At 51.3% G+C, this 13,451-nt stretch overlaps 1 protein-coding gene across 1 annotated transcript in view; it reads left to right on the top strand.

Annotated features, from left to right (window-relative positions):
- The first annotated feature begins 415 nt into the window (after window positions 1–415).
- chp2 (calcineurin-like EF-hand protein 2) overlaps window positions 416–13,451 on the top strand; it is a 33,071-nt gene continuing 20,035 nt past the window's right edge. The window contains exons 1-2 of the mRNA XM_070867626.1: window positions 416–548; window positions 3,721–3,793. Of these exons, the coding sequence (XP_070723727.1) occupies window positions 482–548; window positions 3,721–3,793 (140 nt within the window). The 5' untranslated portion in view covers window positions 416–481. The remainder of the gene's footprint in view (window positions 549–3,720; window positions 3,794–13,451) is intronic.

Below are 13,451 nucleotides of genomic sequence, written 5' to 3'. Positions count from 1 at the left end.
GAAGAGAGGCAGGCAGTCGGGCTGAACGACCCCCTCGACCGCCTGCTGCCTGGACCGGTTGATGGCCCCCTTGGCCAGGCCCAGGAGCAGTCCTACGGGGAGGCCCTCCGACCTGCCCGCTCCCCTCCTCACAGGGTGCCCAAAGATCAGGAGCGTGGGACCCCGGACTCCCCCCTCCCCACACAACTCTTTTAGGGTAAACAAATTAAACTTTGGACATTCGCCCGGGCTTGAACCAGGGACCTTTTGCATGTGAGGTGAACATGATAACCACTGCACTATGGAAACCTGGAGTCCCCCGCCCCTCCATTGAGCAGATGGGGTTTTGATGAGCTGCTGAGGAGCCCTGTCATTGGTGAATGAGCTGTCAATCAGGCTGTAGGGGTGGATCATGTGCTGTGAAAGTTGTGCTCACACTACAGGGAGACTATAGTGCTGAGGGAGGGAGAGAGAGACAGAGAGACAGAGCTCAGGCTGGAAAATGGGCTCGTACTCTTCCCACGTCTCCAAGATCGAGGATCTGCAGGGAATTATCCAGGAGACAGGCTGTGAGTACGCGCAGAGCGGCTGGGAAGTCTCTTTGTTTCTGCCTGTTCAGCTGTAACTTTTGCAGAGATTTGCTCCTGTAGCGGAATCACAAGTGGGTTTAAAGGGAAAGTGTTTGCACTTTCAGCATCTGTACGGCACACACTGAACCTTCCCCTTTAAGTGCTTTTTTGGGGAGGGCTTTACAGAGAATTGTAAGCAAGCTCTCATTCTAGGCAGATGGGCTTTATGTCTCTCAGTTCTTGTGCCTGGGAGGAGTCCCTATTCAGGGTGTTCCTGTGCAGTTTGAAACTTGTATTTTAGCAAAATGGGCTTGGCAACGTGACTGAGGTTCAAAACTAAAATGTGTGGATGCTGCCAGGCACGGTGTTGGGAAAGAGGGAGGTTTGAGTTTTAGGTGGAGACACAGCATAAGGATTTAAGGTTGGTGTAAAAGAAAGACTTGCATTTATATAGAACCTTTTCAGCCATCCTAAAGTGCTTCACATGAAGTGCTTCTTGAAGTGTAGTCACTGTTGGAAACGCGGCAGACAATTTGCACACAGCAAGCTCCCACAGACAGCAATGTGATAATCAGATGATCTGTTTCAGTGACATTGATTGAGGGATAAATATTGGGCAGGACACCGAGGATAACTCCCCCGCTCTTCTTTAAATAGTGCCGCGGGATCTTTTACGTCCACGTGAGAAACCGAGGCCCCGTCTGCTCTAACGTCTCAATCGAAAGGCAGCACCTTCGACAGTGCGGCACTCCCTCAGCACTGCACTGGGAGTGTCAGTCTGGATTTTGTGCTCCAGTTCCTGGAGTGGGACTTGAACCCACGACCTCGGAGGTGAGAGTAAGTTGGTGAAGGGGTTTATACCAGAGATACAGCCTTGTATAAAAAGGTGTGCGTATGTGTGCTGCATGGATATATTGCAATGTGGGATTTGGAGGGCGGAAAGTGGGAATAACCAAGAATGATCAGTGTTTAACACACCCGCTGATGTACAGTGACTGTGTCTAGACAAATGTGGTCGTTTATTTTTGTGTGTCAGCTGCAGCTCAATGGGTAGCACTCTCGCCTCTGAGTTAGAAGGTTGTGGGTTCAAGTCCCACGGCAGAGACTTGAGCACACATCCATGCTGACACAGAGGGAGCGCACACAGTCAGAGGGGCAGTACTGAGGGAGCGCTGCACTGAGGGAGGGGCAGTACTGAGAGAGCGCCGCACTGTCGGAGGTGCCGTCTTTTGGATGAGACGTTAAACCGAGGCCCCGTCTGCTATCTCAGGTGGACGTAAAAGATCCCACGGCACTACTTGAAGAAGAGCAGGGGAGTTCTCCCCATGTGCCTTCGGTGATATTTATCCCTCAACCAACATCACTAAATCGGATTATCTGGTCATTATCACGTTGCTGTTTGTGGGAGCTTGCTGTGCGCAAATTGGCTGCTGCGTTTCCCACGTTGCAACCGTGACTGTACTCCAAAAGTGCTTCATTGGCTGTAAAGTGCTTTGGGGTGGTCGTGAATGGTGCTATATAAATGCCCATGTTTTTATTTATACCAAGGTCCCCACCATAGTGTTTGGGATGAATGACAGGTTTATCTATTAAGCAGAGTTGGTTCGTCTTTGTTAATTTGTATTTTCCTCCTTCCAGCTGCTGAAGTTCTGTTTGTATTCTTCGCACAATAATGCCGCTGGCTCAAGGTTGCCGTGTTTATGTAGCGGGAAGGGATTCAAAGCCCCAGTAACAATATTGGAGCAATCACACTCGCACTTTGTGCCCATGTAGTTGCTCACTGGCCATAAACCTTCACAGTCGGCGGAGGTGAAAGGGTCATGGAGGCCAACCAGGTTTAAGCTGACTCTCGGGCCTGTAGGGGTAGGCTGACCACAAAGCCTGCCTGTGGCCCGCAAATATTGGCTGTTGGTTGTTTGAGCCACGAGAGGTGGTTGTTTGTTTGACCGCAGAGCTGCTCCACTCCCTGGCAGCTATCTTGTGGTCATCGTGGCTCAGTGGGAAGCACCCTCGCCTCTGAGTCAGAGGTTTGTGGGTTCAAGTCTCACTCCAGCACCTCCCAGTGCAGGGAGCCCTGCACTCTCAGAGGTGCCGACTCTCGGATGAGACGTTAAAGCGAGGCCCCGTCTGCTCTCTCAGGTGGACGTAAAAGGTCCCATGGCACTCTTTCGAAGGGGAGTTGCCCCAAGTGTCCTAGCCAACATCGTAAAAAACCGGATTATCCGGTCATTTTTCCACATTGCTGTTTGTGGGAGCTTGCTGTGCGTGCCATGGCTGCCACAGTCCCACATTACAACAGTGACTACACTTTAAAATGTACTTCATTGGCTGTAAAGCGCTATGGGACATGCTGAAGTGGTGAAAGGTGCTATAGAAATGCAAGTCTTTCTATTACTGAATGACAGACTTGTGGGCCTCGCTGGCCTCTTGCTATAACAGTAAGGCACTTCTGTCAGACCATGGAGACTGGAGTCCGTTCTCCGGCCTCCTGCACTTACGCAGAGAGATCTGACTCCCTCACCCTGGCAGCAGGATCCTAGATTCAACTATTTTAGTTGGGCACTTTAAACAAATGCCCCCTGCAAGGGGGGGTCACACTCCAAAATAATAATTTTTCCAGTGCCCCCTTTTTTTGGGGGGGTTTAGGGCACTAAAAACAGAAATTATACAAGTGCACCCTGACTAAAAGTGGGGGCACTAAAACTGGCAAATTAAACAAATTAAACTTTAAACTTAAATGATCAAATTCAAATTTGGTTGCCGGGGTGGGGATGCACTCCAGTCCCAGGATCCTAGATTCGAGGCGTGTAACGGTTGTGGCAGGTGCTATATAAATGCAAGTTCTTTCTTTAAATGGGAAGGGGTTGAATCTGTTAGAATGAGAACAGGTTGTGTTCATTGGATGTGTGTTCAGTGGGAGGGGGCTGGTCGATTAGCCCCGATGGGGTTTGGCGCATCGGGGTTTTATACGTAGGGAAGTAGTTTGGTCCATGGGGTTCAGTAGCATAGATGCTAACTTGGCCCACTGGAATATTGCAGCATAACTGCGTGTATTGTACTGGGATCGAACGCGTTAGTCAAAGGTTCCAGAAAGCAGGAATGTTCCTTTAGCTGTGGCAAGGTCAGACATGTGATGAGCACTTCACCGACTGCTAACATTCTTCTCTCTCAGTTTCCAAGGCTCACGTTTGCCGTCTGTACGATCGATTTGAAGGGCTGGACCAAAACAAAGCAGGGCAGTTGAGGTAAGCAGAGGAATAAAACTGATTGACTAACCTTGGAAACCGAAGGTGCTGGAAACACGCTCACTGGGCCCATCGGCACCTGAAGGAGAGAGGTTAATGATTAGCTGGGACTGGGAGCGACCTTTTATTGACCTGACCAAGACCGAGACCGGCAGAGAGAAGCCTGTGAATGTGAAGGGCCTACAGAGTCAGTCCCAAACGCGAAACAACACAAGACTTAACTCCTGTATCCCCCTCCACTGTGTCCACCATGGCTCAGTGAGCAGCACTCTCTCCTCTGAGTCCAAAGGTTGTGGGTTCAAGTCCCACTCCAGAGACTTGAGCACAAAATCTAGGCTGACGCTCCCAGTGCAGTGCTGAGGGAGTGCTGCACTGTCGGTGTGGTGTATGTAGCACACAAATCACTGACTCCACACGGTCTGGTGTAAGTCTAACTGCTGTGACCTTCGTCCTTTATTGTTCAGCTCCAGAGTGCTTCCCAGGTGTGGTGGTCATCCTTATATAGTCCTTGTTACAGGTACTACCAGGGTTTCCCACCGCAGCGCCCTCTGTGGTGTGGCATAGTACTTACATTACATTTAAGGTACTGGGATGATACACACATCATAACATCACCTTCCCCCCCACCCCCCCAACCTGGACCCAGGACAACGATACACACATCATTACATAAATCACACTTGTCCAACGGAAGGCAGGTGGGCATAGACAGTGCGTTAGTATGGTACATATTATTTGGTACATTAACTGGTTATTAACTGATAGCGGATCCTTGATTTCCTTGTTAGCCGTTATCATTAATTGTACTTCATCCATTATTTTACACAAATACAGTGGCCATTCAGCATAAAAAAGTAATTCTTATTATAAATTGACTATCTCACATTAACATTGCTCATTTTAGACTCGCTCTGCCGAACAGAAGTCCTTTGTGGGGACCACCTCTTTGTAAGGCCCTTTTAAGACTCCCGGGTGCATTTCCTTTTTAAGGCGCCATCTTTGATGCAGCAGGATTCCACGAGGCTTCTCCTTGTCGCCGCCATCTTTGATGCTCTGCAGCTCCGACACGATGCCGCCGCCATCTTCTTCTCCGCCACTCCGGATGCCCTCCGCCGTCGCAGCCTCTGCTCCCCTCCGCTGCCACCTGACTTGCCGCCTCTCCTGCGGCCGTCGTGGCCTCTCCAGCGGCCGCACTTGCCGCGTCCCCCGCGGCCTCCGTAGCGGCCTCCCCTGCGGCCGCCATGGCCGCCCGACGCTACCAGCTCCTCGGCGGGGCCCGCCCAACGGCCTCTTCCTCTGCGGGGCCCTTCCGAACCGCCGGCCCCTGGATCCCTCAGCACCCCGCCCGCAGCATCCCGACGGCTCAACCCCCACCCCCCTTAGGCCCCTCTGTGCAGGGCTGCTTGCCTGTGGGGGCTGGGGCTGCAGGGTCTCTGTGTGAGATCCAGACCTGGGACTTGCCTGTGGGTGGATTGAGGCTGCAGCTCCAGCTCGGTCGGCGCTGCTCTCTGGGGACCCGGGGCACGGCAGCACCCCGGGGAGCAGCAGCCTGTGGGGTGATGAAGTCTTCCCAGCTCCCACGGACCGTCCCCATCCACCTCCGGCCAAGGAGTGTCGGCCCATCGCCTGCAACGACCCACAAAGGTAAACCATGCGTCTCGTCCCCGTGGGATACCTGCACCATCGCTCTGCCGAGAACAGGTATCAGTTCCCTGGTGTAGGTACGCAGCTTCACCGTGACCGGGACCAGCTTGGGTCGTGCAGCTGTGTTAATCCACAGTTTATCAAAAGTTCTCCGACTCATCAACGACGGACCCGAGCCCGTGTCCACTTCCATACTCACGGGGACTCCGTTGATTTTTACTTCCCTGGGGGCGAATCGTCAGTACACGAATACAGTCCAAGCACCTCATCTTCTTCTCCCTGCTCCTCGCTGAACAGTAGATCATCTCCCATCTCCTCAGCCACATGGTGAGTCTGATTTCTTTTACACATACGCTGAAGGTGGCCTTTAACGTGGCAGGTATTGCACGTGTACTCCGCAAACCTGCACCAGTGAGCCCCATGGCTTCCTCCATAACGCTGCTTGATTGGCCCCCCTCAGCGGACTCTGAGTTCCAAGATCCCGGGATCCGTGCTCTCTGCCCCGGGCAGAGCCACATTCTGCAGTGCATGCCGGGTTCGAGACTGTGTGGATTATTTGCTTGGTGCTGCAAGTCGAGGTCATATGTGCCCAGCTGATGGCGATGGCCTTTGTCAGGGTGACTGTGGGTTCCGTGGCCAGCAGCTTGTGAAGGAGGCCCTCGTGGCCAATCCCCATAACGAAAATGTCCCGCAACGCCTCGTCAAGGTGTGCCCCAAAATCACACGGCGCCGCGAGTCTCCTGAGGTCCGCAGCATATTTGGTGATATCCTGGCCCTCGGGTCTACAGTGATGGTAAAATTTGTACCTGGCCGTGAGGATGCTCTCCTTCGGTTTCAACTGGTCACGAATGAGTTCAGTCAGCTCCTCATATGACTTGTCCCTGGCGCTCCCGGGTGCCAGCAAATCCCTGACGAGACAGTAAACCTCATCGCCACAACTGGAGAGCAATATCGCCTTACGCTTCTCTCTCATTGCGTATGTGTCCTCCGTCAGGTCGTTTGCTGTGAAGTAGTACTCGAGCCTTTCCGTAAAGGCCTCCCAATCATTGCCCACGGTAAAATCCTTTAGCGAGCCCAGAGTAGCCATGGTTGCGTGGAGTTCGTCCGCTTCCTCGTCGCCAATGTGGTGTATGTAACATACAAATCACTGACTCCACACGGTCTGGTGTAAGTCTAACTGCTGTGACCTTCGTCCTTTATTGTTCAGCTCCAGAGTCCCTCCCAGGTGTGGTGGTCATCCTTATATAGTCCTTGTTACAGGTACTACCAGGGTTTCCCACCGCAGCGCCCTCTGTGGTGTGGCATAGTACTTACATTACATTTAAGGTACTGGGACGATACACACATAACAGTCGGAGGTGCCGTCTTTCGGATTAGACGTTAAACCGAGGCCCCGTCTGTCCCCTCAGGTGGTGTAAAAGATCCCATGACACTATTTCGAAGAAGAGCAGGGGAGTTCTCCCCGGTGTCCTGGGGCCAATATTTATCCCTCAATCAACATCACTAAAACAGATGATCTGGGTCATTATCACATTGCTGTTTGTGAGAGCTTGCTGTGCGCAAATTGGCTGCCGCGTTTCCCACATTACAACAGTCACTGCATTCCAAAGTGCTTCATTGACTGCAAAGCACTTTGGGACGTCCGGTGGTCGTGAAAGGTGCTATATAAATGCAAGTCTTTCTTTCTTTCTTTTTCATTCACTAAACAACTAGCCTGCTGCCTCTCAGCACCCCCACCCCACCTCCCTCTGGGCAATGTGTTCCACACACTCACCTCCCTGAAAAAGTTAAACCCAGAGTGTCTGTTCACCTTCCCTGTTCCGGGCAGGTGCTCGTGGCCCCGGACTACAGAGTAGGCAGCTGTGTCCAGCACTTTGCATCAAACAAGGTTATTTCTACCCCTTAGAATCTCGACAACTTTGTTCAGGTGTCTCCTCGTGTGCCGTTTCTCCGATGTAAAGCATCTCTGCTTTCCTTCTCCTTGTAGCCCCACCAGAGGAAGTAGGGCAGATAGAGAGAACAGAAGAACATAAGAAATAGGAGCAGGAGTAGGCCATACGGCCCCTCGAGCCTGCTCCTCCATTAATACGATCATGGCTGATCCGATCATGGACTCAACTCCACTTCCCCGCCCGTTCCCCATAATCCCTTATTCCTTATCAGTTAAGAAACTGTCTATTTCTGTCTTAAATTTATTTAATGAACCAGCTTCCACAGCTCTCTGAGGCAGTGAATTCCACAGATTTACAACCCTCTGAGAGAAGGCATTTGTCCTCATCTCTGTTTTAAATGGGCGGCCCCTTATTCTAAGATTATGCCCTCTAGCTCGAGTCTCCCCCATCAGTGGAAACATCCTCTCTGCATCCACCTTGTCAAGCCCCCTCATAATCTTATACGTTTTGATAAGATCACCTCTCATTCTTCTGAATTCCAATGAGTCAAGACCTTTCCTCATAAGTCAACTCCCTCATCTCCGGAATCAACCTAGTGAACCTTCTCTGAACTGCCTCCAAAGCAAGTATATCCTTTCATAAATATGAAAACCCAAACTGCACGCAGTGTTCCAGGTGTGGCCTCACCAATACCCTGTATAACTGTAGCAAGACTTCCCTGCTTTTATACTCCATTCCCTTTGCATTAAAGGCCAAGATTCCATTGGCCTTCCTGATCACTTGCTGTACCTGCATACTAACCTTTTGTGTCCTCTTACACACCTCAATTAGATCACCCCTTAATCTTCTCTTCAGTGGAATACAAGCTCAGTTCATGAAATCGATCCTCATAATGCAATCCTTTTGTTCTGGGTATCAGTCTGGTGAATCTGCACTGCTCCCTCTCCAAGGCTAATATAAGATCATGACCTCAGATCCACTACCCCGCCCGCTCCCATAACCCTTGACTCCCTTATCGCTCAAAATCTGTCTAGATCTCCACCTTAAATTTATTCAATGACCCAGCCTCCACAGCTCTCTCGGGCAGAGAATTCCAAAGATTTACAACCCTCTGAGAGAAGAAATTCCTCCTCATCTCAGTTTTAAATGGGCGACCCCTTATTCTGAGACTATGCCCCCTCGTTCTAGATTCTCCCATGAGGGGAAACATCTTCTCTGCATCTACCCTGTCAAGCCCCCTCAGAATCTTATACATTTCAATAAGATCACCTCTCATTCTTCTAAACTCCAATGAGTATAGGCCCAACCTTTCTTCATATGACAACCCTTCCATCTCAGGAATCAACCTCGTGAACCTTCTCTGAACTGCCTCCAATGCAAGTATATCCCTCCTTAAATACTGAGACCAGAACTGTGTGCAGTACTCCAGGTGTGACCTCACCAATACCCTGTACAGTTGTAGCAGGGCTTCCCTGCTGTTATACTCTATCCACCTTGCAATAAAGGCCAACATTCCATCCGCCTTCCTGATTATTTGCTGTAACTGGATGCTAACTTTTTGTGTTTCATGTACAAGTACCCCCAGATCCCTCTGTACCGCAGCATTTTGTAATCGCTCCCCAATTAAATAATAATTAGCTTTTTTATTTTTCCTACCAAAATGGATGGCCTCCCTGAGTGCGGTGATCAGGACTGAACACAGTTATTCCAGCTGCAGCGTAACATTCCAACCTGTGGCTCGCAGTCCGCCGCTGCTCAGTCAGTGTCTCAACCACACTCTGATCCCAACCATTGCACTTACCGCAAAGACCAGTTCTTCCAGTGCTTGGGAACTCATTGTTCACAACAAGTCATTTCAGGTGGTGTCTGTCGCAAAGGGAATGCCTGGTTTTCTACACACTGCCAAGGGATGCGAGCAGCCAATGGTCCTCGACGGCAGGGGGCAGGGGCGTTCTGGTAAACAGCTTATTGAAACCACCAGCGCGGTGTGCTGTACACAACAACACAAACTTGCCTTTTAAGGTAGTAAAATAACCCAAGGCACTTCCCAGGGGCATTATCAGACAAAACTGGACACCAAGCAACATCAGGAGATATTGGGACAGGCTACCAAAAGCTTGGTCAAAGAGTTTTAAGGAGCGTCTTAAAAAGGAGGAGAGAGAAAGTGAGAGAGACACGGAGGGAGAGAGGGAGGGATGTGGAGATGTTTATGCAGCACTAGGGCAACTGAAAGCACAGCCACCAATGGTGGAGTGATGAAATTCATGGAGGCGCAAGAGGCCGGGATTGGAGGAGCGCAGAGATCGGAGGGTTGTAGGGCTGGAGGAGGTTACAGAGACAGGGCAGGTGTGAGGCCGTGGAGGGATTTAACAACAAGGATGGGAATTTTAAAAATCGAGGCTTTGCTTTATCGGGAGCCAATGTAGGTTGGCGAGCACTGGGGTGATGGGTGAGTGGGACTGGGTGCGAGTTAGGACACGGGGGCAGCGAGCACAGGGGTGATGGGTGAGCGGGACTCGGTGCGAGTTAGGACACGGGGGCAGCGAGCACAGGGGTGATGGGTGAGCGGGACTCAGTGCGAGTTAGGACACGGGGGCAGCGAGCACAGGGGGTGATGGGTGAGCGGGACTGGGTGCGAGTTAGGACACGGGGGCAGCGAGCACAGGGGGTGATGGGTGAGCGGGACTGGGTGCGAGTTAGGACACGGGGGCAGCGAGAACAGGGGGTGATGGATGAGCGGGACTGGGTGCGAGTTAGGACACGGGGGCAGCGAGCACAGGGGTGATGGGTGAGCGGGACTCGGTGCGAGTTAGGACACAGAGGCAGCGAGCACAGGGGTGATGGGTGAGCGGGACTCGGTGCGAGTTAGGACACGGGGCAGAGTTTTGGATGAATTGAAGTTTAGAGGGTGGGAGGCTCGTCAGGAGAGTGTTGGAATAGTCGAGACTGGAGATAACAAAGGCCTAGGGATGGGGGTTTCAGTAGATGAGCTGAGGCAGGTCAAACTAGATCTCCGGATAACCAGAGGGTGAGAACGCAGATCTAAGGGGTTAATAGTGAACTTGTATAAAGCACGGTCCTAATGAAAGAAGCCTGTGCAATTCTGATCACTCGTTTAGTGTGGATATCTCGGTTTCCGAGAGGGTATCGAGGAGGGCAGAGCCTGGAACAAAAGGGGGCATAACTCGATTCCCCCAAAAAGCTGTTGAGGCTGGGGGGACCAATTGAAAATGTCAAAGCTGAGATGGACAGATTTTTGGTAGGGATATGGAACCAAGGCGGGTACATGGAGTTGAGATACAAATCATCCACAAACTCATTGAATGGTGGAACAGTCTCGAGGAGCTGAATGGCCTCATCTTGCTCCTCTATTCCGAAGTAACTGTATTTGTGGGCAACATTGAACACACGGTCAGAATTGGGCTTGAATAGTTACACCTCGACCACACTCGACCAGCTCCGTTGGGCGGGCCACATTGTCCGCATGCCCGACACAAGACTCCCAAAGCAAGCGCTCTACTCGGAACTCCTACACGGCAAGCGAGTCCCAGGTGGGCAGAGGAAACGTTTCAAGGTCACCCTCAAAGCCTCCCTGATAAAATGCAACATCCCCACCGACACCTGGGAGCCCCTGGCCAAAGACCAGTCCGCCCTAAGTGGAGGAAGAGCATCCGGGAGGGCGCTGAGCACCTCGAGTCTCGTCGCCGAGAGCATGCAGAAACCAAGCACAGGCAGCGGAAGGAGCGTGCGGCAAACCAGACTCCTCACCCTCCCTTTCCTCCAACCACTGTGTCCCATCTGTGACAGAGACTGTAATTCCTGTATTGGGCTGTTCAGTCACCTGAGAACTCACTTTTAGAGTGGAAGCAAGTCTTCCCCGATTCTGAGGGACTGATGATGATGGCGATTGGTGGCTCATTGCTAGTTGCAGGATTGAACTGTGCTGTAAGGAGACTAAATGTGCTTTATCTCCAGGACTCCCGTCCTGTTTCACTAACATGCCACAGGTTGAGTTGTTCTACTGGCCATGTTGCCGGGCCCCTATCTCCATCAGACATTCAGTAGACCCGACCTGGAGCACTACATTCAGCTCTGGGCATTGCCCCTCACGGGGAGCAGGGCAGATTCGCAAGAATGATACCCGAACTAAAAGGGTTAAATTCATAAGGACAGGTTGCCTAGACCAAGCTTGTATCGAAGATTAAAGGGTGACCGAGGTATTTAACATGAGTAAAAGATTTGATTGGGTAAATCGAGATAAACTTTCTCCTCTGGTGTGGGGGGAGTCAGTACACAGGGGCGTTAGCCTAAAATTAGAGCCAGGCCGTTCAGGGGAGATGTCAGGAAACACTTCTTCACACAAAGGGCAGTGGGAATCTGCAACTCTTCTTTCCCCTCCCCCCCCCCCCCCCTCCCCCACCTCCCAAAGAAAAGTTGTTGAGGCTGAGGAGAGAACAATAGAAATTTTCATAACTGAGATTAATAGATTTATATTGGGTAAGGGTATTAAGGGATATGGAATCAAGGCGGGTAAATGGACTTGAGATACAGATCAGCCGCGATCTAACTGAATGGCGGACCAAGCTCGGGGGGGGGGGGGAGCTGAATGGCCTCATCTTGCTCCTCGAAGTCTATGGTTGGTTGACTGACCGTGCCAGGAGAAACAATTGCTCCGCCCGCCACCTGCACAACATTGTAAAGTCCTGTCCCCTCAGTACAGATTCACAAGAGGCATGTAGTGAAGTCAAGGTCACTCTGGACCTGCACCTTTATTTCACAGCTCTGGAATGCTGCACTTGCCTGAGACCTGTCCTTATATACCTGTCTCTTGCAAGTGCACCCCTGGTGGTAAGGTATGCTGGTGGTTACAGGTCATATCTTATTACAGTCATGTATAGCATGTTAGGATACAGTTATATATAATAATGTAAGATACATGACATCACCCTCCCCCAAGGTCTTACTGTCTTTATAGGTTCAGTCTCTCAGGTGGTCTACGCTCTCGCGTGGAGTGTCTGAGTTGTGGTTCAGTTGTTTGCCTTGGTGTCTGTTTTTCTTTGGGTGTGGTTGCTGGTATCTCGCCTGGGCTGTCTGTTTCAATTGGTGTGATTGTTGTTGACTCGCCTGGGCTGTCTGTTGGGATTGCCCTTTCCTCAGGTTGTTCCCTCTGTCTGTCCACCAGGTGTGGTGCGAGTTCCACATTGTAGTCTGCCTCTGGTTCCGCAGTGTTGTTGGTAAATTTGCTTTTGACTTGGTCTACATGCCCCCGGCAGGTTTGGCCATTGTCCATTTTTACTACCAGTAGCCTGTTTCCTTCCTTGCCTGTTATTGTCCCTGCAAGCCATTTGGGACCCCTGCCATAGTTTAGTACAAACACTTTGTCCCCTATCTCATTCCATCTCCCCCTCGAATTTCTGTCATGGTACTCAGTCAGCTTACGGCGCTTTGCCTCTACGATTTTGTGCATGTCTGGGAGGATTAATGAGAGCCTTGTTTTTAAAGTCCTTTTCATCAACAGTTGCGCGGGGGGGATCCCAGTCAATGAGTGCGGATGAGATCTATATGCCAGCAACAGTCGCGACAGGCGACCCTGCAGCGTGGGACCTTGGATTTTAAGCATGCCTTGTTTAATGATTTGCACTGCTCTCTCTGCCTGGCCATTGGAGGCCAGCTTGAACGGTGCCGTCTTGACGTGATTTATGCCGTGGTCAATTATAAAATCTTGGAATTCTGCGCTGGTGAAGCACGGACCATTGTCACTGACCAATATGTCAGGGATTCCGTGCATTGCAAACATGGTTGCGAGGCTCTCCACAGTGGTGGAGGTTGTGCTCGAGTTTAAAATGGTGCATTCGATCCACTTTGAAAATGCATCTACAACTACGAGGAACATCTTGCCCATGAATGGGCCCACATAATCTACGTGCACCCGCGACCACGGTTTGGTAGGCCAGGGACAGGGGCTCAGGGGAGCCTCCCTGGGGGCATTGCTGAGTTGGGCACAAATGGTGCACCTTCGGACGCAGAGCTCAAGTCCACGTCAATACCAGGCCACCAGACATGGGATCTGGCTATGGCCTTCATGAGAACGATCCCCGGGTGCTCGCGGTGGATCTCCCGGA

Source organism: Pristiophorus japonicus, chromosome 26 (assembly GCF_044704955.1).
Source record: "Pristiophorus japonicus isolate sPriJap1 chromosome 26, sPriJap1.hap1, whole genome shotgun sequence".
Lineage (NCBI taxonomy): Eukaryota > Metazoa > Chordata > Chondrichthyes > Pristiophoridae > Pristiophorus > Pristiophorus japonicus.
Note: the sequence above shows the minus strand (reverse complement) of the source record. Positions and strands in the feature narration are given on the sequence as shown.